Source organism: Pleurodeles waltl, chromosome 9 (genome assembly GCF_031143425.1).
Source record: "Pleurodeles waltl isolate 20211129_DDA chromosome 9, aPleWal1.hap1.20221129, whole genome shotgun sequence".
Taxonomy (NCBI): Eukaryota; Metazoa; Chordata; class Amphibia; order Caudata; family Salamandridae; genus Pleurodeles; species Pleurodeles waltl.
Window position 1 is genome coordinate 397,827,953 of NC_090448.1, and position 27,137 is coordinate 397,855,089.

General features: G+C 45.8%; 1 protein-coding gene across 2 annotated transcripts in view; it reads left to right on the top strand.

Annotated features, from left to right (window-relative positions):
• The window catches only part of MACROD1 (mono-ADP ribosylhydrolase 1), a 2,310,829-nt gene that overhangs the window by 299,961 nt on the left and 1,983,731 nt on the right, over positions 1-27,137 (top strand). For both annotated transcript variants that reach the window (XM_069207113.1, XM_069207112.1), the window contains exon 3: positions 25,903-26,022. In XM_069207113.1, coding sequence (XP_069063214.1) covers positions 25,903-26,022 — 120 coding nt within the window. The remainder of the gene's footprint in view (positions 1-25,902; positions 26,023-27,137) is intronic.

Sequence of the window (27,137 nt, forward strand, 5' to 3'; positions counted from 1 at the left end):
AGCCAGGCCCCAGGCAATCCATTGCTAAGTGCAGCCCCAAGCGTGACCATTGGGTAAGCTTCTCCTCCCGCCTTGGGGCTGGTAGAGAGTTCCCTAAGGGCTCCTGAGGTTTCCCTGACCTCTGAGGCATCTCAGGGTAGGGGGCAGTAGCCCAAGGGGTTTTGCTTTCTACATCCACTCTACCTCCCTCCAGTTCAGGGGTGATACCCTAACACTGGTCAATCAACCGAGGGTCTGTACCCTGAGCAGGCCTAAAAAAATCATAAAAATGTTACTTGACCTGCAAGTCTAGTGACTTAAGCATTTTCACCCGACTGTAATGCTCTTGACCCATATACTGGTTTCATATTATGTAATCTGGGCAAATATTTTAATTCACAGAGCAGCTATTTTCTTCATTATCAAATATGATAGCCCTTTTGCATGTCTGCTGTACAAAAAACTCCTCTTTAATAGACTAAGGCCCTCATTACAACCCTGACGGTCAGTGATAAAGTGGCGGTAATACCGCCAACAGGCTGGCTGTAATTACGGCCAAATTATGACCGTGGCGGTGAAAACTCAAATAAACAGCCACTTTACCACACCGACTGCCAGGGCGGAAACAACAGAGAGTGTTCCGCCCACCATTAAAAACGACCCAATCTGCCACCTTTTCCGGGGCGGTACCAACGACATCAAAAGCCTGGTGGGAACACTGCGCAGAAGTGAAAGGACTCACCATTGGAGACACAAGGAAGAACCATGCCACCATGGAGCCCGAGCTGCAGATCTTTCTAATGATCTTCTACGTCCTGCTCCACCACGAACATCAACAACGGCGAAGACGACCACAGTGAGTACAGCCGCTTAGCACACAAGGAAGGGGCGAGGAAAAAGAGAGTGACACACACACGCAACACACATACACCCACCCCCAACACCATACACACAATCAGATGCAGTAAGAAAACATATTTACCCCGTACCCCTCAGGAATAATGCAAGGACTACAGGAATAGATGAAAGTGAGTGTAATAATATAAATATAGTAGAAATACAAAATACAATGTAATGGTATATACATATGTACAGTTCAAGGGACACAGCCCAGTCCTCAATGCACGTGGGCCACAGGGCCACATCACAAAGTCTAAGGCCCCACTTGTCTCCTGCAGCAACACGGAGAGAACACTGCAGGGGCATCAGTTGGAAAATAGGCAGGCACCTCAGGGTGATGGTGAACGGGGGGAGCCCCTCAGCCAGCAGATGGAACAACACCACCAGTCCTGTAGGGGGCAATATGCCTCTGCTTGGTCCTTGGGAGTGCAAGGCCACAATCTCTCAAGTGGGTGATTTTCCCACATGCTCTGGAGGGAGCAACATGCAATGTGCTTGGTCCTGGGGAGTGCAAGGCGACAGTCTCTCAAGTGGGTGACTTGCCCACATGCTCTGGAGGGAGCATTGTGCCCTGTGCTTGATCCTGCTGAGGATGGGGTGAGTGGGTGCCATACCCACAGGTTCTGGAGGGGGCGCTGTGCCCTGTGCTTGATCCTGGTGAGGATGGGGTGAGTGGGTGCCATACCCACTGGTTCTGGAGGTGGCATTGTGCCCTGTGCTGTAGATCCTGGTGAGGATGGGATGAGTGAGTGCCATACCCACTGGTTCTGGAGGGGGATCGTGCCCTGTGCTTCTGATCCTGGGGAGTGCAAGGTCACAGTCTCTCAGCTGGGTGTCATTCCCACAGGATTTGCAGGGTACAGGACACACAACAGCCCAGGGAGGCAGGACTACTGACCGTCTGCCGGTGGTGAGGGCTGCTCAGTGGTGGTGCTGCTGATGCTGCAGCCGCTGGTGGGGGGAGGCTCCAGTCCATCCCCTGCAGCCTCAGACGGCTGCCCACTGCTGGTGGTGGCAGTGCTGCTGCTGTTGGTAGTGTTGGGGGGAGGCTCCAGCCCATCCCTTGCAGCCTCAGACGGCTGCCCACTGCTGGTGGTGGTGGTGCTGCTGGTATTGGTGGGGGGAGGCTTCAGCCCATCCCCTGCAGCAACGAACGGCTGCCCACTGCTGGTGGTGGTGGTGCTGCTGATGCTGCTGGTAGTGGTGGGGGGAGCTCCAGCCCATCCCCTGCAGCCTCGGACGGCTGCCCACTGCTGGTGGTGGTGGTGGTGCTGCTGCTGCTGTTGGTGGTGGCGGTGCTGCTGCTGCTGGTAGTGGTGGGGGGAGGCCCCAGCATATCCCTTGCAGCCTCGGACGGCTGCACAACCATGGTTGATGGTGTGGGCTCTGACTGAGTCCCTGCACCAGGCCCCTTGTCCTTCCTGCCTGCTGGTGCAGGCTCCTTGCCCTTCCTGGTAGCACTTGTGGCAGGCTCCTTGCCCTTCCGGGCAGCACTTGTGGCAGGCTTCTTGCCCTTCCGGGCAGCACTTGTGGCAGAATCCTTGCCCTTCCGGGCAGCACCTGGGGCAGGCTCCTTGCCATTCTTGGCAGCAGCTGGGGCAGGCACACTTTCTTTGAGGCTGGCTGGTGCCAGGGATCCTTTCCCACCTCGAGGGGATATGGAGACTACTGGGCCCGTGGACTGGGTGGCTGAGGTGCTTGCCTGGGTTTTTGCCACCCTGGCCAGACGTGAAGGACGGTGGGGAGGGATAGGGAGGAGGTCAGTGGTGGAGAGGAAAAACTTCTTAGGGACATTGGTGCGGGAAGAGGGAGAAGGTTTGGGAGGGGAAGAAGAGGGAGTGGTTGTAGGTGGTGTCTGTCTGCTGTGTTTGGGTGCAGGTGCATGGGCTGGATGCTGTTGTGAGGTGGATGGGTGTTGGGTGTCTGAGTGCTTGCGTTTGTGTACCTTAGGAGGGGGGGCACAGACACACTGGATGAGGACACAGGGGACGTGTGCATGGCTGTTGTAGAGGTGTCTGCCAGTGAGGTGTGTGTTGTGCTAGGTGTGGTGGTGATGATAGTAGTGGATGATGGTGTAGTGCATGCAGGTGTGAGTGTAGACGGAACGGACAGGGAGGTGGAGGAGGAGGAGGAGGGGAACACAGTGGATGCAGAGGATTTTGGTATGTCTGCAACTGGATGGTGTTTGTGTGAGTGCCTGTGGGATGATGTGTGATGCTTGTGTGTGCCTGTGACACTCTGGTGTGTTGCATGTACGTCTGCCTGTGTGCTTGGGATAGGTCGGGGTTGAGGAGAATGGGACTGGGAAGAGGAAGTTGGAGGGGGAGGGTGGAAAAAGGGACAATAGCTGCCATCAGAGAGGAGGCCAGAGCTTGAATTGATCTCTGTAGGGCCGCCAAGCCAGTGTGAATGCCCTCCAGAAATGCATTTGTCTGTTGCATTTGGGCTGCCAGCCCCTGGATGGCATTCACAATGATTGACTGCCCTACAGAAATGGATCGCAGGAGGTCAATAGCCTCCTCACTCAGCAGCGCTCACTGGGGCAGGGCCTGAGGTGCCTGGGGCGAAGGAGATGCCCACCCTCCTGGGTAAGCAGGCACGTGCAACTCGATGAGGGGCTGCTGGGAGGATGGTGCTGGTACGGGGGTGGTGGCTGTACCTGTAGCTGGGGTTGTCACAAAAGTGTCCGCCACCACCAGGGAGCTCCCATCGGAGGAGGCATCTGTGTCTGAACTGTCCTCTCCAGTCTCCGCTGTGGTGCTCCCCTCACCCTCCGTCCCACTGGTGTCCTCAGCATCGGTGGACTCCACCTCCTGGGTCCTGTGGGATGCAGCTCCCTCCGTCGCCGGTGCCTCTGCTCCTCCCCCAGATGATGCTAATGCACATAAGGACAGGGTGACAAAACAAAAAGGGGGGGAAGAGACAAGGGATACACTCGGTCAATGGCTGCACCAACACCACCGTTGGTGTACACAGCACCCTCACATACAGGGAACAGGCCTACGCACTATGCAATGCACTACCAGTAATAATGCTAGCCACCAGGGCATGGCCATGGACACATACTGCCTACTGCAGCACACCTGAGACCCACACAGACCTGCACAGTAGTGGATGCCTACAAACTAGGTAGCAGGATTATCACTTCTGAACCCTGCCCAACATGGGACCTACTCTGCAATGTCAGGCCTGGCCTAAGGGCACCCACTGACACACATCCCCCACCTGAGTACCCCCCTACCATGCGTAAGTTGTAATGATGGTAACTGTACTCACCCCCTTGTGGCTGCTGTGATGCCCTCAAGCACCCATCCAGCTCCGGATAGGCCACTGCCAGTATGCAGGCCATCAGGGGGGGGTCAGGGTTCGACGGGCACCGTTTCCTCGTTGGAAGGCCATCCCCAGCTGGGCCTCCACCGTCTTCCATGCCCAGCGTCTCAGGTCCTCCCACCGTTTCTGACAGTGGGTGCTCTGCCTGCCGTAGACCCCCAGGGTCCGCACGTCCTTGGCGAAGGCACGCCATATACCCTTCTTTTGATGGTGCTGACCTGCAGAGAAATACACACAGGGAAAGGTATTAATCAGACCATCCTGCCTGTTACACTCATGGCCCAACATACCCCTTCACATCACTATTTGCACACACAGGGCCCAGCACACAACCTGTCCGCTGCCTAGGAGTCATCCACCCCCTCCCACACACACGAGACCTTCACACACACCACTCCATGCGTTCATGCCCTATGCATCGTGCTCACAGTGTACTCACCTGTTGGTCTGGAGGCCCATACAGAAGTTGGTACTGGGGTAGGACCCCATCCACCAGCCGCTCCAACTCCACCGAGGTGAAGGCAGGGGCCCTTTCCCCAGTCACACGAGCCATGGTAGATTCCAGACACAGGTCACAGCAGCACATGCATAGTAGGTCCTCTCCTGTTGAAGGTCAGGTAGCAAGTGAGTGATCAGATAGAAAATGGCAGTCACATCCGCGGCGGTGCATACCGTCACCGCCGGCGGACATCACCATTGGCAACTGTACCCCATAGGGGCCAATATTATCGAATGAGGAGTTGCACAGCGGTTCCTGACTGCCTTCAGCAATGGCGCACGTCAGCGGAATTACCTCACTTCCACCTGTCCCTCCACACAGGACACGCGGATGCCATTTCAGGGGGAGGGGGGGGAATGGAGGGGTTTGGCCCTGGATTATAACTGCGTCACAGTACACAATTGGACATACAGGACAAATGCCACATATACATAAAAAATGGGCATCATGCATTGTACTGTTGAGGCTACGATGTACAGTTTGTGACCGGCTCCTCACTCTTTTGCCCCATAGACTGCTACCGCTGCAGATGAATAGGAGATGGAGACATACCCCGTGTGCAGACCCCTGGTGGTCTTGGCAACAATGGAGGACATGCACATCATCATCACCTATAGACTTGACAGGGCCACAATCACAGAGCTGTGTGCCCAGTTGGAGCCTGACCTGATATCTGCTATCTGTCACCCCACTGAGAACCCCCCTCTTATGCAAGTGCTATCAGTGCTCCATTTCCTGGCTACTGGTTCTTTCCAAGTGACAGTGGGCTTGGCAGCATGAATGTAACAGCCACTGCTCTCAATAGTGCTGACCAGAGTGTTGGCTGCCCCTGATTAAACACATGTACAGCTACATTGTTTTCCCCCAGGTGGAGGATTTGGCCACTGTGAAGGCTGACTTCTATGCAGTGGGACTAATCCCCAAAATCATTGGGGCAATTGATGGAACACATATTGCAATTGCCCCCCCTTCAGCAAAATGAGCAGGTGTTCAGAAATCGAAAGAGTTTTCACTCCATGAATGTCTAGATGGTGTGCCTGGCAGACCAGTACATCTCACATGTCAATGCTAAGTATCGTGGATTGGTGCATGATGCCTTTATCCTGAGGAATAGCAGCATTCCAAATGTGACAGGCCAACTATAGAGGCACAGGGTGTGGCTAATAGGTGAGCCCTGGTTCCCACCCAGTGGATGTTGGTGTGTGGGTATGGTGTGGGCCATATGGGATAGTGTGTGGCTAAATGTTGTCCCTCGAAATGTACGTGTGACTCTTGTTTCCCCAACCGATCATGGCTACTGACTCCTGTGAGGAATCCCAGGACAAGGGCAGAGGAACGTTACAATGAGGCACATGGGCGAACAAGAAGGATTATTGAACATACTTTTGGCCTCCTGAAGGCCAGGTTTCTGTGCCTCCATCTAACTGGGGTATCTCTGTGCTACTCACCCAAGAAGGTCTGCCAGATAATCGTGGCATGCTGCATGTTGCACAACCTTGCCTTGGCGCGCCATGTGCCTTTTCTGAAGGAGGAAGAGGCTGGAGATGCCATGTGGCAGCAGTGGACCCTGTGGAAAGTGATGATGAGGAGGCAGAGGATGAGGACAACAGAACTTCAGTGATTCAACAATACTTCCAATGACACAAAGGTAAGACAGTGTTACTTCACATTTCATTTACATTTTTTTGTTTCACTTTGTCACTGCCAGGCTGTTATTTCCCACTTCTATGCCCACTCATTGTACCCCTTGGCAACTCTTTTTGCAGATGTTAGTGGCCCACTTTCGCTCGTGGTGTGATCACTTCAGCCAACTACAGGTCTATCCTATGTGAACATTACTGTACAGTTGAATTGCAATTTTTTAACCTGGCTAAACGAACACATACTTAAATCATTTGACATACTCCATACTTGTATGTGTTCAAAGGGTGTTTATTTAAGTGCTAAGAAGTAGAGGGGCAAGTGCAATGGGCTGTGGTGATGATGGAGGAAAGTCCAGGGTATCGTTCCAGTCTATTGGTAGTACAGGTGCATTGTCCAAGGGGACATAGGAAGGGGAGCAATGGCAGTTCAAGGTGGACAGGGTGACAGAGTGGGACACAAGGATCAGGAGAGTCTCATTTCCTGGTGGTGGTCTTGGCAATAGTCTCTGGCTTCTGCCTGGAGCGCAGGGAACATTGTGGGGTGGTTCTCCTGCAGAGGAGGGGTGCTGGTGGCCTGTTGGTCCTGTGGCAGGGCCTCTTGTCCACTAGCGGCAGCAGAGGTGGAAGGCAGTTCAGATGTCTGGCTAGTGGCAGGGACCCGCTGTTGTAAGACTGCCTCCCTCATGATGTTGGCCATGTCTGCCAGCACCCCTGCTATAGAGACCCGGGTGGTGTTAATGGCCTGCAAGCCCTCCCTGATCCCCTGGTACTGTCCCTCCTCCAGCCACCTGTTCTCCTGCACGTTGGCCAGGATCTGGCCCAGCTTATCCTGGGAATGTTGCTATGGTCTGGAGAGTCGGTTCCCTGGGACAGTCCTCCCCCTGGCGCAAAACAGTCCTCCTACTGTCCCAGTTGTCCTGTGCCTCTGCCCCCTGAACCGTGTGCCCACTGCCACTGACCCCAGGTCCCTGATTGTCGTGGGTATGAGGTGTGCCCTGGGGTCCCTGTAGTGGCAGACACACTGCTGATTGACGTCTCCTGGGGACAGAGGTATGGGTACGCTGGATGGGTGTTGTGGTGGTGTTCCCTGAGGGGGGAGGCTCTGTGGTGGTGTGTGGCTGTGCCTGGGTAAGCCTAAAACAACGAGTGTAGGGGATGTAGAGGACAGGTCTCTTATGACCTGTTAGGCTTGCGGGTAGGAACCGGCGTCTGTTTTGCTTTCCTTCTCTTATCTTATGACAAAACGTCTCTGGAATGCACTTCTTAGTTTAAAGAAGACCTTGATTATTATTATTACTTCACCACGAGGTTCCTGAAAGACGAGATTAGTAGGTTGGAAGCACACGTTTAAAAGTAGTCGCAGCAATGAAAGCAAAATATATCAAAGCACTGCTCAATTGCAATGTACACAGCAAATACATGTGATTATATTATAGCATAACTTCAAAGCAAAGAATAAAAGTCAAAATTTCATCACCGTAGGGCCTGTCACTGCTCGTCATCCTTCTCATGCCTGCAAGTTGATGACTCCTGTTCAACTGCGAGAAGATTTTCCACCCAACCGGGAGGCCAGGCAACTGACGTCTGCTCCTGACTGAAGTCCTGGAGAATCTCCCCTTGCTGCTGCCCAAGACCACTGTTAAAGGTCTGGCCCCTTCCTCTCAGACCTGGGAAATAAAACAAGCTATTGGAGATTGGCCAGATCTCCTACGCCTCTCCTCTTCCCAAGGCTGAGCAGAAAGGAAAACACCAAATATACGCTCTCTTATCACGTTAGGGTTCGTGTGAATTCAATTTGAAAAACACAGCTTGGTCTACCATGTGGAAAAACACAGCTCATCTGCAATGTCTCAACTGCAATGTCGAACTCCACTTTAAAGCCAATAGGCAGCTAACCTAAATACCAAATGTAATGTCTAATGCCATGTTAAAGCCAATAGGCAGTTAATCTGAATACAGAATGTAATGTCTAATGCCATGCTAAAGCCAATAGGCAGCTAACCTAAATACCAAATGTAATGTCTAATGCCATGTTAAAGCCAATAGGCAGCTAACCTAAATACCAAATGTAATGTGTAACGCCACGTTAAAGCCAATAGGCAGCTAAACTGAATACAGAATGTAATGTGCTCCTGATGAACATTGAACAACTAATATGCGCAGTGGTGAAACACAAAGTCATTGGTCAAACACGATTAATGGCATAACATCTCCACCCTATGACCAAAGACTTTTGTTTACATATCTCTTATTTCAAACAAAAACAAACAACAAAAAAGAACAAAAACAACAAAAACATTATAAGCAAATCAGATTTGAATGATAAAATCAATCACTGTAAAGCAATGGAAGTGGATTAACATATTAATCTCATAACCTTTCAAATCAGATACATCTACAATGAAAAGACTGAAGGCTATATACTCTGACTGGGATAATAACTGATTGAACAGTGTCTCTAAAACAGCAAGTTGATGTAGCATGAGTTCTACTCATGTAAAGGTACACGGTCCACCTGAAAGGTTTGCTGGAATGTAAGTGAAAGTCAGGGTTCCACACGACAAAACACAGACAGTTAACTGGCAATGTTGCTTAGTTCCAGTGGAAGAATGTAGTCAAACAAGTTGACAAACTTTATATTAATCCCATGTAGAACTTCAACTGAAGGCGCCAGTTGCACAAAATGGATCCATGGGGTTTTTACTTTAATCAATCCGGTTCAGGTTGGGGGTGCGGTCCCTCCCCCGACCACACACACCAACTCCCAAAGGGAGACCACAGAGCACACTCATGGTCAGTAGCGAGTCGCGGTAGGATCTGCAAAAGAAAAAAGTATGACTTTTCTTGCAAATAACATTTGTCATCTGAAATGTGCCCTCCTTTCTCTTTTCGTTGTTTTATAATCTTGGGTCCTTTTTTATAATTTCTGCATGTTCTGGAGGGTCACCTGGGGTTTCAACCCACACCTTAGCACTGAGGCTTTTATCTGCTGCACCACAGCTTCCCTTTCCTTGCACTGTCAGAAGGGCTGGGGCAGACTCCTTCTTTACCAAACCTCCATTCTCTGCACTTGTGACAAGTTAGGCAATTCTGTCTCCAATCTGTATGAATGAATCAGATTCTGTTCTGGTTATCATCATCATTTTGATTTCTCCTTGGTAATCTGCAGCAATCACTCCCCCTAAAACCTGATCAATTTGCCATATCTGTCCTAGTATCTTTCCTCTCCCCAACTGATCTTTGACTGTTTGTGGGACAGATCTCTGTTGTGCGTGCTTACAAATAGGACATTGCAAAATCACAGTTTGTATCAAATCTAGGGGAATGTACATCCCTCTAATCTCTGCCCACCTGTAAGTGGCTTTTTCTCCCAGATGTCCACATTTCTGGTGCACCCACTTAGCCATCCCCACCAAGTCAGAATTCTGGGTTGACACTTTTGTCTCTGAAATTTTGGCTTTAACATCTGCAAGGGAATTGAACCAGTTATGTACAAGCCATGTGGAAAACCAAACGGCTAATCCATTGGCAGTGAACTAAGAATAAGTGTAAAATGACACGTCTCAAGCAGCTCTTGCTTTAAAGTCTGACACACATTGTACAACTCTGCATATTGGTTACTTTTTCCTTCCCCTGTGGTAGACAACAACTTTTCAGTAACTGGATTGTATAACACTGCTTTCCATTGTCTTTTAGTACTCATGTATTTCAATTAATAATCATTAGTCAAACAAACACGCTTTTTATCCTCAGGGGACACGAATTCAAATGGTGCACTCAATTTCACTAGTGATTCTTTTACCTGTGGTACCTTCTGCACCCTCTCCTCATACTGTAAAGGGGTTTGTGACACCTGTTCATGTAGGGCTGCAGTGACTCGAGCCCTATTTTGCATGTAACAGATCCAGTGTATGATACTAGCCTCCTGTGCCTGTCCTATACTGTGAGATTTAGGTGAACTCATCACCCACTGCATGCTTGGTAGTTCAGGTTTCAGAATTACATTATCATTTAATGTCATTTGCTCAGTATTCACTAGAGCCTAACAACAAGTCAAAAGCTGTTTTTCAAAAGGAGTACAGCGCTCCACAAAGTCAGATAGTCTTCTAATCCAAAGTTCCAGGGGCACTCTTGTCCTCCCCTGTCTGTGCCACATACTCAAGGTGGCAAATTGTTCCTGGTTTACTTGTAAATCAGTGTTTACCTCTTGCACTGCACACAAATCTAAAGTCTGTGGACTCAGATGAGGGCTATACTGTTTCCAAAAATCAAACAAGCTTGTGAAACTCGGTGTCTCTTGCTTAGTGCAAATAGTAAGAAACTCTAAAATCTTTTGTGTTACCTGTGACATCTGTCTATTTTCTGGATTCCAGAAACTGCACATTTTGCGACAGTACTGCTGCCTTGTCTGAATTAATTTTAAACATCGTACTTTGCAAAAGCGGTCTGAATATAACATTCTCAACTTTGTGCTCAGTGTAATCTTTTAAGGAATGCACTTCAACTGCCAAAAACCGTGGGATGCTCTGCACACGGTGATCTATGTTCTGTTCAAGAGGCTCACACTGGCCCCCACCTTTTTTAACCTCCTCATTACTGGAATGGGGAAAAGCCAGATTCTTCTAAAACAGCTTCATTATCTTGCAATAATTTGTTCTGGCTAATTTGCTCACGTAAATTCTTATTTTCATGTTCTAGCTGCCTACATCTCTCATGCATTTTTCTGTAAGCAGACAAAAGTATCCAAACCCTTCTGTCAAGAACAAAAGGAACATCATTTCTTTCAAAAAGCAAATTTTCTACATATGAAAACACTTTTGCTTTATCCAAGCACTCATCCCAAGACTCACAAAGTCCTGATAAACAAGAAAACATGTTTCTCACAGCCCTATAAGGCAGTTTAACTTCACATGCATTTTCAAACATGGTCTGCCGTGCTTCTTTAATTCTCTAAACAACAAAAACAATTACACTTTTAAATAGTGCACTTCCAAGCCCCAATTCCACTCCCAGACTGTCGACTAACGCCAAAATGTTTTGCTTTCCTTCTCTTATGACAAAACTTCTCTGGAATGCACTTATTAGTTTAAAGAAGACATTTATTATTATTATGACTTCACCACGAGGTTCCTGAAAGACGAGATTAGTAGGTTGGAAGCGCAGGTATAAAAGTAGTCACAGCAATGAAAGCAAAATATATCAAAGTACTTCTCAATTGCAATGTACACAGCAAATACATGTGATTATATTATAGCATAACTTCAAAGCAAAGAATAAAAGTCAAAATTTCAGCACCGTAGGGCTTATCACTGCTCGTCATCCTTCTCATGCCTGCAAGTTGATGACTCTGTTCAACTGCGAGAAGGAGATTTTCCACCCAAACGGGAGGCCAGGCAGCTGACGTCCGCTCCTGACTGAAGTCCTGGAGAATCTCCCCTCGCTGCTGCCCACGGCCACTGTTAAAAGCCTGGCCCCTTCCTCTCAGACCTGGGAAATAAAACAAGCCATTGGAGATTGGCCAGATCTCCTAAGCCTCTCCTCTTCCCAAGGCTGAGCAGAAAGGAAAACACCAAATATATACGCTTTCTTATCACGTCAGTGTTCATGTGAATTCAATTTGAAAAACACAGCTTGGTCTACCATGTGGAAAAACACAGCTCATCTGCAATGTCTCAACTGCAATGTCAAACTCCATGTTAAAGCCAATAGGCAGCTAACCTAAATACCAAATGTAATGTCTAATGCCATGTTAAAGCCAATAGGCAGCTAAACTGAATACAGAATGTAACGTCTAATGCCATGTTAAAGCCAATAGGCAGCTAACCTAAATACCAAATGTAATGTCTAATGCCATGTTAAAGCCAATAGGCAGCTAAACTGAATACAGAATGTAATGTCTAATGCCATGTTAAAGCCAATAGGCAGATAACCTAAATACGAAATGTAATGTTTAATGCCATGTTAAAGCTAATAGGCAGCTAACCTAAATACCAAATGTAATGTCTAATGTCACGTTTAAGCCAATAGGCAGCTAAACTGAATACAGAATGTAATGTGCTCCTGATGAACATTGAACAACTAATATGCGCAGTGGTGAAACACAAAGTCATTGGTCAAACACGATTAATGGCATAACAGCGTCCTTCCCTCAGTCCAAACAGGCCATAACAGACCTGTCCTCTACATCCCCCACACTTGTTGTGTTAGAGTTCCTTGTACGGTAGATTTTGTGGGGTCGATACTCTCCCAATACTCTCTCCTTGTGTTATAGTGTGCCTGGGTAACCGACTGTCCGGAGGTCCCTGAAGGGCCAGGTTGGTCATCCAGATCCAGGCGACCAGAGTCGCTCTCATCACTGTGAGCCTCTTCTGGGGGGGGGACTGGATAGTGCTGGCACCTCTTCTCAGGTGACATTGGCTGGGATGCCTGTGGGGATGTAAATGCAGTGTTATTGTTTCTGTATGTGACATATGGTGCATCAGTGGGTTGCCCTCTTTGGTGGGATTTATCCTGGCAACTTTCAGTTGTGTACTTTGGTGTATGGTGGGATGATTAGTTCTCTCTAGTGTGTATGCTTTGATGATAGGTGTCCATGCAGGGCTGTGAGTGATGTCCATGCATTGGTGGTGCATCGGGATGGGTGATATGTGATGGTGGGGTGTGTGGGAGGTGGCGGAGTGATGGGAGTGAGGGTGGGGGTATGTGATGGCATGCAGGTAGGGGATGAGAATAGTATAGAGTTAGCTTACCAGACTCCAGTCCTCCTGCTACTCCTGCTAGGCCCTCAGGACTTGCTTCTCCCATGTTGTTAGTTGTGGGGAAGAAGGTGGGGGTCCACCGCCAGTCCTCTGTACAGTGAGTTGGTGTCTTGCTGCAATGGAATGTACCTTCCCCCGTAGGTCGTTCCACCTCTTCCTGATATCATCCCTTGTTCTGGGGTGCTGTCCCACGGCGTTGACCCTGTCCACGATCCTCCGCCATAGCTCCATATTCCTAGCAATGGATATCTGCTGCACCTGTGCTCTGAATAGCTGAGGCTCTGTCCGGATGATTTCCTCCACCATGACCCTTGGCTCCTCCTCTGAGAATCGGGGGTTTCTTTGTGGTGCCATGGGTGTTGTTTGAGTAGTGTGGGTGAGGGTGTATAGGGTGTTGTGTTGGGGTGTGTGATGTAAGATGCGTGGGTGGTGTATAGGTGATGGTGGTGTGTGGGTCTGGTCTTGGCTGTGGTCCTGGTGTCTGTCTTGTGCAAATGGTTTGTAATGGTAAAGGGTTGTGGGTACTGTGGGTGTGTGTTTTATAGTGGTGTGGGTGTGGTGTGTGTATGGTTGTCAGGTGTGTGTTATTTAAATTGACCAATGTGGTGTTGTTTTGTTTGAGTGTGTGTATTTTGAGTGTGGAGATATGTACCGCCAATGGTTTACCGCCATTGATTGTCTGCCGTGGTGATTTGTGGGACATAATGTGGTGGGTGTTGTTCTTTTGGCGTAACGGTGTGGGGTTTGATACCGTCAGTTTATCACTGACCTTTGGTGTGGCGGACTTGTGTCTGTGGCTGAATAATGACGGATTGGTGTGTGCGTGTCATAATATGGTGAACAGTTATCCGCCGTGGCGGCGGTATGTTGGCGGCAGTCACCGTGGCGGTAAGTGGGATCCACCACCAATGTCATAATGAGGGCCTAAATGTTTGTTGTTCCATCTATAATACTAATCTAGTCGCATATAGGCTACACAAGACCCCTGACTTGCCTCTTAGTCAGAGCTACTGGAATTATGCGATTTTGTTGCTGAGAAGATTTTCGCATAATTAATGATTTGCTGCATTTGTCACATAATCCACTATCTGCCTCATAATCTACAGCATAATCAACAGATTTTAACAAAAAAATGATTTCTGGGTTAAAAGTTACTAAATATGTGACAACATGTCTTTCCACGCAGTGAAAAGCCCTTTGAAAAACTGGACTGGTCACCTTTCTGTTGCTTATTGCTATATTTGGGTCTTAAATTGGTATGAATGAGATGCCCGCAATGCCCAGTTGTGTTACCAAGTTTAAAAATGACAAATTAATGAAGAATATTATTGCTAAATGTGGTGCATTATGCTGCATAGTTTTCCTTTTCTTGCTTCTTAATTTCGTCAACCCTGCCACATACTTTGGACTTCTACTGCTGCATACTTTTAGTGGCCCTGCTCTCAGTTCATTAATGCAAAAATAACACATGATGGATGGAATGCTGAACAATGCAAACATTCACCCCCAGTCACAAAGATCTGGATTTAATCCACTGTTTGTTTGCTCACCATGCTACCCCAGTTTGGGCCCAGCCATATTCAAATCAGTCTTGACTCTGTTCCCCAGGGGAGCAGTCCAACCTGAACTGTTACGCCAGGAGCTTCCTGGACCCGAAACAAGCATCCTAGAACCGGTTTCGGGGTATCACCCTTCATCAGCCAGCCTAGCTTGATCCCCATGTCACTGGAGTCAAGCTAGCCTGGCGGATGAATGGTGATACCCTGAAACAGGTCCCAGGATGCTTGTTTCCAGCCCAGCAAGGAGCTGTCTCAGCAGTTTGGGTTGGACTGATCCCATGGGGAGGGGGGTCAAGACTGATTTGCATATTGCTGGGTCCAAACTGGAATAGCATGAGTAGCAAAAAAACAATGGATTTAGGCCCTGATCTCTGTACTGGGGTGAATGTTTGACATTGTTCAGCATTCTGCCCTTTTGGAACTCCACCTTCTTGAGGGCTCCTTGGGTAGGTACCCCCATCCCTTTGCAGAAGCTTTTCAACTGGCTAACACTGTAATCCTCCAGCTTAACAAGCTCAAACTTGATGGCTCCACTCGCAGAACCAGCCAGAGACATAATGTATAGGATGAATTAAAATGTGAAGCAGGGAAAAATTGCAGACAAACACAAAAATCAATGTGGTCTTTAAATGTGGGTAGGTAGTGTACACATAGCTATTCTATGGCATTGCACAAATACAAGCCCTATCCTCACCGCTGATCACAAGTGTTAAAAATTGAGACTCTAGTTGGCAGAGGTATACACCTTTGTCCAAGCAGGGACCACAATCTTAGTCAGGGTAAGTCACTACACAACCTAAATTATCCTGTGCTCACCCTCTGGTAATTTGGCACAGAGCAGGCAGGCTTAATTTAGAAGGCAGTGTGTAAAGTATTAGTGTAATAACTCATACAGTAGCATAGTGATAACACCACAACAAGTACTCCACACTATTTTAGGAAAGTAGATAACATTTATTTGAATAAAATAAGACCAAAATGTCAAGAATCCAATGTACACAAGTAAAGTTATGAATTTTGCAAGATTAAATCCTATTATAGCACTTAGGAACACAATAGCTCCAACTGGGGTTATTACTATGTCGTGGCAGAGTCATTTCCAGCAGTCCGACACCACTCGCCGGGGGAGTGGGCCAGTCACGTAGTCACAGGGACCCCACGCACAGTACCTTTGGAAAACGAGGAAACAAGCACATTGCACAAAGTATGGGAGATGGGGTGCCGGTGTGGCGTTGGTTCCCTACTGCAGCCAGGGAGGTGAGGCGATGCATCGGTTCCGTCCAGTTTCAAGGGCTGTGATGTGGTGTTGGTGGTGAGGAATTGGTTCCTTACAACCTAGCGGGATCAATGAGTCCAGCAGGTCTAGATGCGATGCATCAACTTTGCAGTGTCGCAAATACCTCTTATGTTGCAGGCTGTGGTTGGTACGTTCAGCGAGGACCACAGAGCATGCAGCGGCGTGGCATCGGATTGCGGCACTGGTTGCTGAAGTTGGTGGACTAGCTAGGACGTAGTAAATTAAGTCTTTGTTGGCCTGGAGACTTCAGAACAGGAGACAAGCTCAATCCAAGCCCTTGGCGAGCACTTGTGGAGGAAGGAAGAGTCCTTTCAGCAGAGTCAGGGAGCAGCAGGCAGCCGGGCAACAAGCAGCATAGCAGTTCTTCCAGAAAAGCAGTCCAGATGAGTACTTAGGGCAGCTCAGCAGTCCTTTAGGCAGAGTCCAGTGGTAAATCCAGAAGTGTCTGATTTGGTGGGGTCACATACCCAGTATATATACCCAAAAAGTGTCTTTGAAGTGGAGGTAACTTCAAAGAGTGGTTTTAAAGTGCACAAGCTCCCCTTTCAAACGAGCCCTGTCTGCCAGGATCCCTTTGGGGGGTCATCACTCCTTTGTGTGAGGGCAGGCCACTGGCCTTTGAAGTGTAAGAGAGAGCCTCTCCACCATTCTTGCCCAGAGAAACCCATCTGTATGCAGCTGCAACTGAGTGTCCTGTACTTATGGCTGTCTGCGAGGAATGCACAATGGGAGCTGTCATCCAACACAGACCAGATGTAGATTGGAGACAGGCTGTAAGGCACAGATGGCAGTAGGTGCGGAGAAATGCCTACTTTATCAAAGTGGCATTTCTGAAATAGTAATGTAAAATTCAACTTCACCAGTAAGTAGGATTTCTTACTACCATTCCGACCTTACCAAAGGTGACAAAGTCTATTCCTCTCAGATCATAAATTACCACTTAAAAGCACATAAGGGGATCTCTAATGCTGGCCTTTGAGAGGAGCAGGCATCACAGTTGTGAAAAACGACATTGGGAGTTTTTCACTACCATGACATGTAAAACTTATAAGTACATGTCCTGCCCTTTACTTACATAGCACCCTGCCCTATGGGTTACCTAGGGCCTACCTTAAGGGTGACTTATGTAGAAGAACAGGGGACATTAAGGCTTGACAAGTAGTTTTAAATACAAAGTTGAAGTTGCAGTGAAACTACACACACAGGACTAGCAGTGGCAGATCAGAGACATGGTTGAAGGGCTACTCATGTGGGTGTCACAATCCGTGCAGGCACACTAGTAGCATTTAATTTACAGGCCCTGGACACATCTGGTGTGCTTTTCTAGGGACTTATAGGTAATGTAAATATGCCTGTTGGATATGCGCCAATTTTAGCATTAGGTAGAGAGCACATGCACTTTAGCACTTGTTAGCAGTAGTAAAGTGCTCAAAGTCCTGAGGCCAACAAAAACAAGGTCAGAAAAAGAGGAGGAGGAAGGCAAAAAGTTTGGGGTGACCCGTCAGAGAGGGCCATTTTCCAACAGTAGGCATTGAATAATTTCTCAAATTTTACTTACATTGCACTAAACAACTCATGAGAACTGACCAACTGTTGGACTCAGATGGGCACACTCATAAGGGTGCTCCAGTCCCAATAGCAATCATTGCTCAGTGAATTTCAGCTGCAATCCAATAGTGCCACTTAAAGACTAACAAGCCCCAAACAGAGAAAACCAGTGTGCACTCAACTAGGGCAGTTTCCACCTCAACTACTTTGTGGAAGTGCCTGTGGAGTAGATATGTTGTGCTGCGACTTGGGAAAGTGTGCATATAATTCATGCAGCATTATTACCTGGAATCGGCACAGTGCAGTGATGCAGCAGTTGGACAGGTTTTACTACACCACTTATTTCAATAAGGGGAACCTCTCTTGGTTCCATGTCTTTAAGTATTATGTATATATGTTTATATATTAATTTGTTAAATTGTTTATGAAAGTTATGTATATATTTTCTACCCACCACTCACTAGTTGTGCTAATACTATAAGATATACGGATACAATAACTGCTTGCTATTCTGATTCAAGCATGTGAATCTATGAAAGATCCAGTACTGAATAAGAAAATTAGTTAGTTACCTGTTACTGCAATTCTCCATTATTTGTATCTTTCATAGAATAACATTCCTCCCACCCTCCTCCCCGGAGAGGCTCCCCTTATAGCTTGGTATTTTTTATTCCCTCTTATGCTTGAAAATCTGAGGGACTCTGCCTCTGTTGGGAGTGTTCTAGAAGGTGCTGTCACCTGACTGGTTATAGTTCAAGTTGTGGTCCCTTTTTAAAAAAAAGCACATAGGCTATAAAAATGACATTTTCATTGCCATTATAGCCTATGGTAGTGATATATGCTGCTTTATTATGGTACATTCGGACTCCCACTTCGATGACGGGGAATGATTCACGCTTGTGAATCTGTGAAGATACCACTACTAAAGAACTGCAGTTACAGATAAGTAACTTATTTTCTTCACTGGCAAACTTTGTAAAGTGGCACTAATGTGTCTGAGTGTGAATAAAACTAATCTGGCAACTTTGTCTTGTTTTATTTATTTATTTTGAAAGATTCTGAATATTTTTTCCTTCTTTTTTTTCTCTGTCTGAAGACTGCACTTTAGAAGGGGAAAAAAGTCTGGAAAAGGAGACCTTTTTAGCAGTGTGTTTTTCTTTTTCTTTTTGGATCCATTTCACAATGGAACGAATGAAGAAAGGAGAGGAAAAAGAGGGTAGATCCATTTCTTGTAGTCACGATTTTAAGTAGTTGAGTAGGAGCAAGATAGAGACAGAATGAAGGGACAGAGAAAGAGAGAGAGTGTGCTGCCAGCGGCCTCAGTACCAAAAGCAAAATAATGTTTTTGGGAGAGGTTTGCTCTCAAACTGTACATGGAATCCTAGCTACTGCATCGAACAGTCATATTTACATGCAAGGAAGAGCCTGCCAAAGAGCCAGTTTGTTCACTGTCGTCGAAAGAAGATTTTGCTTCTTCCTTTGCTTTCATCAGAAAGTAGGTGTTGAAAATAGTATAACTGGGCTGTTTAAAATTATTTCATGTTCAAATGTAATCTTTAGCAGGGAAAATGTAAAATGCATTTGCAATAGAAGCCTGGCGACAGCAAAACATTTTTATGTATGAGTTTGAAAATGACGTGTAAGGTAAGATTGCTGTCTTTGAGGAAGGATGACCTGTTGGTTACAAGCTTTAGAATGGATTTGGATTTCTTCACTGTATTCTAAAAACAATACTTGCCATTTTATCTGTTTTAGTGGGTGGTGCTGGTGTTAAATAAATCAGTGGACCTTTGTAGTCTTTTACATGCTACTGGTGAGAAAAAAGTCTGCAACCCCCAAAAGTCTGCTAAGCACTTCGTAAATGGGTTCCTTTATGTAACGTCTTTATATGTTGTGTATTTGGGTCCATGTCTGTCGTTCATGGTAACAGGGTATTGAATGCCTTTTATGTTCTTCACGATTCTTGCATACAGCACACAATGGTGGTCCGATGCCAGTTATCCTGTCCATGGGGTTTTCTTTGGATACACTTTTGCAATTTCACCTGTTCTGGTGTTTCATTATATTTTATTATATTTCATTTTGCGTTACCCTGCTGAATATCTCATGGAGAGCAAGGGCTAAACAAGAATTATTATACAAAAAAATAAAACATCAACAATACAGTAAAAATGCAAATTTTAAAAACAACTAAAATCACATAACTTTTCTTGGAGCCCCAAACGCTTGGCATACCACAAATCAAATAAAGGAATGGGTCTGTTTGTGTAATCTAAAAAGTAAGAGGCCAGGTGAAGAAGAAGTGGAAGGTTAATCTAGGGTAATTCCAGGGCTGCTGCTGGAAAACCCTGAGTTTGGCTTTTTCACAAAGTGGGAATATCAAAATGTTTGTCTAATAGCAGATGGCTCTGGAACGTGGAACTCCTAGCTTCGTCAGCACAGTGCCAACGAAAACAGGATTACGAGCAACCCTGTGCTATTATGCTTGGCATAACCTATGATTCAGAATGTTATCACAGAGACGAGTATAGTAAACAAACACTCATACATACTTTAAATATGCCTATTTCAAAGTGGAATACTCTGCTAAAACAGTTTACATTGATTTAAGGCTGCAAAGGAATGATTACAAATAAAATAAAGTGCTGCAGTAATGCAGATACATTTCCATTTATGTGCCACAAAATGTCAATTTTTGTGTCGCAAAGTTTGCTAATCGATGCCGTAGTATCCTAGGGGTCTGACTTAGGCCTCATAGTGGGAGATCCCTACTGTATTGAGCCCTTGAGGTTTTGAGCTTTTAATGCAATAGGCAAATGGAGTTACAGGTATCCATATGTAATGCAGGTTCCCAAAAGTGTGTGGTCCTCCTTGCATTCTAAAATGATGGCCAGTGTTAGGAGTGGATGAGTTTTGGGTCTAAAAGTACTGAAATTAATAAGTAATGCAAATCAATAGCTCTGATTTCTACAAGTGTAGTGCACAATAGCCTACATTTACTCACTCATACAGTGACTTTTTCCAGCTGTGCCCTTTTCGGTAGAACTGTGTTCTGTTTAAATCCCTGGCATTTGATGATATGTCCTTTAGAGAACTTGGCCAAAGAACAAGGAACTTGAGCAAGAGAGTACCATTGTCGTTACACAAACAGTCTCCACTTCCTACTTTCACAGAGCTAAGTGCTGTTCACATTTTTAAAGTATTCTGTGTCCCATCTCTTGACAACTGTTCTGAACCTCCAGGACCAGAGACAATCCTATATTGTTTAATTCTAAGCCACCTTTGTATGTAGACATTGTTTATTTTTACCTCTGTTGTACCCTCCACACTCTGGTATAGTTGCTTCAAGACAGTTCTTTATATCCAGTATCATGCTGTGCCTGAACTGAGTTGCAAAGTTGAATTAGTTTAATGAGTCATAAATGATCTTTTTATGACTTATTGTCTTATTTTAAGGACAACAATGATCTTTTGTTCATCTAGAGCTGTCCTTTAGAGCCTGCCCACAAAAAAACTCAGTCATCGCTCATGCTATACATTCCGCTGGAAATAGCCCCACCTAGCCTCTATATGATTTTGTATTTAATCAGAGTCCTTTAAAGGGCTAAGTCTTTTTCATTTTTGAGCGTGCCCCCTAATCACATCAGTGTGCGGGGACTGTCTCCAATTTCCAGTGTCTGGTAATATCTCTCCTTATGAGTAATGTACCTAGTCCCGTTAGAGTCTATTCACTCCCCTTGCCATCAATCTCCTACAAAAGCCTTAGTAAAATGGTTTTGGGTGAAAATCTGTTGATCTACCCAGCACTGTAGACAATGGGGGTTATTACAACTTTGGAGGAGGTGTTACTCCGTCCCAAAAGTGACGGTAAAGTGACGGATATACCACCAGCCGTATTACGAGTCCATTATATCCTATGGAACTCGTAATACGGCTGGTGGTATATCCGTCACTTTACCATCACTTTTGGGACGGATTAACACCTCCTCCAAAGTTGTAATAACCCCCAATGTGTGAACAAGTTCCCACCAGTAACTTTCAATTATCATGGGTGCCTATTTCGTGTGAAAACTGTCACCCATTTCCCTTTACCATCTTGTGCAGTTTAGGGAGTATATCCTTCCCATTTTCCACATTAGGCTGGGGTTAAACTAAGCCCTGTGTAAGTATTTAAATTGTATCAATCTCAATAGCTATTTGCCTAGGGCCAAGGACCCCGGAGAAGCAGGGCCAAGGAGTGCATAGTGACAGTTTGTCTAATCTAGCTGGCCCAAATACCCCTAACGTAATTTCAAAGTTGACAGGATGGTTAGTGATTTGGCAGTTAAAGAACCTTGGGCCAAAGGTTCTAAAATTGGGAATTTTTATTGAATCGCCATTTGGAAATTACAGTTCCTAATGTATGAAAGTTTTAACATTGAAATAGTGATTCCTAGTGGGTTGCAAACCAACCTACCTCATGAATTTAATGAGGTAGGTTGTAGTTTGGGACCTATTAGGAATGATAACCATGAAAGGGATGGTAGCCTGGTTTATTTTAATTAAAGCAATCATTTGTTTTAAAAATGTAACCCATTTGTCTTAAAGGAAAGCTAGATGCGTTTAAAAAAAAGGAAAAGGTGTAACTTAAATTTTTTATGAGTGGGCAGTGGTCCATGGAAGTATAAGTGCATCTCTGCTTTGCTGGTCGCAACAACTTGCCCAGTACAGCTCAGCCCCAGCAACAGAACCTTAGTTTCTCAAGCAGTCCCTGAATATCTGGAAAGAGGCATTTTCTGACTCTGTAATCTGAAAGTCATTGGTGTCTTGTACTGGACTCCCAAGGATAGTCCAGCATCTCTGTCTAGTTATCACCAAGTTCAGTGTTTGCTTTTGGTGATAGTTTCCCTGAATGCCAAAAGCAAAGTCTTCCCACCTGGACCAGAAAGACACACGCCTGGAGAGTAATGAGTAGGAGATATACCAGTCTTATGGTTTCTCCCTTTAGGCAGACCAGTGCCAACGCCATTAAACTCTGGTACAAGTTTGACCAGTACACTTGTTTTCCATTAATAATGCAGCTTTGTGCTGAACCCAGGCAAATCTTCTGCTGTCCAAAGAGCACATTATCATGGCTCCCAAGGCCTTGAATTGAAGTGTGACCATTTGTTAGCTGTCATGGCACGAGTCCCACACATAAAGCTAGAGCCTTAGAAAAAACACCAGCCTTCCCTTTGATGATGAGAACTTACTTAATCCCTCAAGTGATGAGGTCTGCCATAATATAAGACAAGTACATTTATTCGCAAATCTATGAGGATCACATAAGTGAAACAACAATGGCTTCCTCTTTTTCAGTCATTGCAGTGCATTCAAGTCTTTCGGACCGTAAGCTTTTTTTCTGCAGTTTAGCATTTTCAAAAAACATTTTAAGGTAGAAACCCCAATTTTTATTTTTAAAATGGTGTTTTAGGTGTGTCTAAGGTTCAGCTGGACTAGACCTGGAATCATTCCAAGATTATGTATCAGGTTAGACTATGTTCAAATTAGATATGTAATTATGTTTAAGTACATTTTATGGATCCACAAATTCTGCTGTGTAGATTTAACACATGCATACATCTAAAACCAGGGTTCCCAAAGACCAGAAAATACCCACAGATACTAGTGGGATTAAAAACATATAAAATCACAGTCCTGACATCAGTACTTGCCTGTATCCTTCTTTTTCCGAAATGCCTTACAGTGGTGCTAATGTACATGAGACATGAACATTTAAACGAACTGTGTAAGTAATTCAGAATATTTGAGAATTATGAATGCACAAATGAAGCGCACCTTTTTGTTATTTCTAAACTGCGTTGGAAACATATACTTTAATATGATCAAAACGAATCATTACAAGGTGATGCAATTTCCACACATTTCTGTCTGTGCACTGTATAGTTTTATTAGTAAAACTGTATGCCTGTGAAAATGTAATGGTCATTTAAATTGAAAATGTGTTGTCTCATGGCAGTGTGCTACCACACCATAAATACTCCGCTCTACTCTGCACCTGTCCACACCACTGTAATCTACTCTGCATCACTCAACTTTAAACCACTCCACACCACTGCACTCTAGGCCACTTCACTCTACACCTCTCTATTCTGCCCTTTATCATTCTACTCTATGCCAATGCACGTTTCTCAGTAACACTCAACTCTATGCCCCTGGACTCTACCCCTAATCTACTCTATGCCACTCTAACCCACTGTGCAGCACTGCACTCTTTGCCACTGCACTCTACAGCACTTTACTATACGCCATTCCACTCTGGCACTCTATGCATCTGCACTGTACTTTGCACCACTCCACTCTACGCCACTTCACTCAGAAACAATCTGTTCTAGCCACTACACCTTATGCCACTCTGCCCCACTCTGCACCACTCCACTCTATGCTACTGCACGGTATGCCATTCTACTCTTAGCCACTGCACTCTACGTCAATGCACTGTACACAACTGCACTGTCACTGCACTCTACTCTGCATCTCTGTACTATGTGCCACGCTTTCTACCCCACTCTACTCTACTGCACTCTGACACTCTATCGTGCACCATTCCACTCTACGCCACTGACCTCTGTTCCACTCTGCTTTACTCCATTCTAAGTCACTGCACTCTATGGCACTATACTTTACTCTGCACAACACTATGCATCTCCGCTCTGCACCACTCTACACCACTGCGCAAGATGCTACTCCACTCTGCACTCTGTGCCACTGCTTTCTATGCCTCTGCAGCATTTAGCTCTGCCCACTTCACTCTGCACCACTCTACTCTATGCCACTCTACACTACGCCATGCTACTCTGGGCCACTCTATACTCTGCCATTCTACTCTGTGCCACTCTACTCTGTGCCTCTCTACTCTACATCACTCCATTCTGCACCACTGCACTCTTTTATGCACCTCTAATCTACGCCACTGCATTCTACGACTGTATTGTACCCCACTGAAATCAACACCACTGCACTCTACGCCACTGTGCTCTGTAACTCTCTACTCCAATGTACACTGCCCCAGTCCACTCTGTGCCACTCCAGTGTATGCCACTCTACTCCAATCCACACTGTGCCACTTCAATACATGACACTCTACATCACTTTACTCCACCCTTCGCCATTCCACTCTACGACACTCCATGCCACTCTCCTCTATGCCACTAACTTTTAGCCATGCTGGTTAATAACTTTGCTAAAGGACATTATCAAAGCGAATAGCTCTTTCAAAGGCAAGAACTATTGGCTTTGCCAATGCTTGTTATTCACTTCAATTCTGGTAACAGTCTGTGTAGAATTATTTGTTTCCATTGTTAAAGAAACATGACTAGCCCATTTCATGAACTGAGGCTCATTTCATTGATTAGTTAATTTCATTGACTGGGGGTCTAATCCAGGTTCAATGTAGATGGAAGTCATAGCTTTGCAACTTCTTCCCAATCTTCCTGTAACGAGATCCTCATCCCCAGTCGTTGTAGCCACTAAATATATATTTCAGCCACAAAGTTTAAAAAGCTAGTGAACAGGCTGTGGCCAGACTCGAAAACTAAATGCTGCAACCTGCACGACAGAGGAAAGGGATAGGGAAATGCAATAGAAACCATATTAGTATAGGGGCAGGAGGTGAGGGATGACAAGACCGTAAGCATGTGAATAGGCCTTTGGGAAGGAGGAGAAACTAGAAAAGGGATTGAAGTTAACTGAGAGAACATTGGGTGATGTTAAAGTGAGAAGGAAATGCTAGGAATGCAAGAGAAAAATAATTCATGAAAAGTTGGGCTATCAGGAGAGAGGGAGAAAGGAGAGGTGGGGGGTGGAAATTGAAAATAGAGTGCGAATTTCAAGGAAAGAGAGATTAAAAGATGGGAACAAATATATTAAAAGGGGAAGAGGTAAAGGTGAAAAAATAAAGGCCAAAATGTGTTAAAACCAAAATGCCCTGAATCACACATTTCTCGTCAGGTGGTGACAAGGGATTCCCACATATGTCCCCTAGTTTCAAAGTGGGAAGTTAAACCACTAGGCCACTACTGCAAAATTGGTAAACGTTACAGAAGGAAAGTAAAAGAGTGTGAGACCAGATGACAGAAAATAAGATAAGACAACAGGGTAAAAAGGAGAGAGGGCATTGTAAATATGGGTAGGTTAGAGAACTGAACAGTCTGCGAATTATCACGTGACAAGTGAAAATGGAAGTAAAAGTAGAAAATGGGCAAGAGGGAATGAGCAAAGAGCAGGAACTGAAGAGGGAGAAAATGAGAAGGCGAGAGACAGAAGAGTAGATGGGAAGTGGGAGAGGGATTGAGTAAAAGACAAAAAGACAGAGCAATGTTTCACCTCCTGCCTTTTCTACTGATCCAAGGTGCCAAGATGAAACCTTCTGCAGAGGTGAAGTATCCGAAGGACAAACACCTGATCGACAAGATATCGCTCTTCAGAGGTGACATCACTAAGCTGGAAGTAGATGCGATTGTGAATGCTGGTGAGTCGTCCTGATGCTTATGCAGTTGTATGTTAACGAAAAGCTGAATAAAGGAATCCTATTTTGATGAGTAGGATCTGATGATTCCAGCATAACGTAAGCCTCAATTGATAGTTACTAGTTTAATTTGCTCGAATCTTCAAGAATTATATTTTTCATAAACATGCATTGTAGGTGTATGTATATGTTTTTATCAGCCATTTTAGGGTAGGAGACCCAAGACACATTACATTCATTCCTTTCCCTTCTCTGCTCCATCTCCGACTAGGTTGTCCTTCATCTTCCTTGTGACACCACCATACTCATGTCCTTCACTTTCTTTTCTCCAGTTTATGTATCCTACTCAGTCTTCTTATGACCCCTTTCCTGCCTCCATTCCCTCTGTTTTGTTTGGGGTACTCATTTTGCCTGCTTCAAAATTAGTCTTTTTACAGCCCTGCCCACATTTTTCGTTCTTTTTTTTTTTTTAAATCCCGTAGGGCTTCACTTCCACTCCTGTAGCTATTGTAAAGGGCAGAGTCTTGGGTTGCTTGGGCCTGGGCCCTGAGGTACAATAGCATGCACCACACACACACATTACAAGTCTAAATGTGACCTTGAGCAGTCCACTGCCCATTTATTTATCTTGTTAGACTGCGACCGGCCTCCAGGATGTGTCCTAGTACTGCATGTAAGTAGAGGCCTGGTGGCACTCAACATTCCTCCTCATGTTAGTTCTCAGCTAGGACTCTCCTTATGGGACTCTCCATTCAGCTTGCGGTGGCTTCACACATAAGGGGTTATTCTAACTTTGGAGGAGTGTTAATCCGTCCCAAAAGTGACGGTAAAGTGACGCATATACCACCAGCCGTATTACGAGTTCCATAGGATATAATGGACTCGTAATACGGCTGGTGGTAAATCCGTCACTTTTCCGTCACTTTTGGGACGGATTAACACCTCCTCCAAAGTTAGAATAACCCCCATAGTCCTTGAGGACCATGCTAGGTATGGCATTCAACTGTACAATGGTATGGACCTGCTCCTGACCCTCACTGTGCCTTTCGATTCCTCTCTGTCTTCCCTCTTGGTCGGCTGGCTCCCAGTCGGGCACAGGAATGCGTCCTGCAATTCCC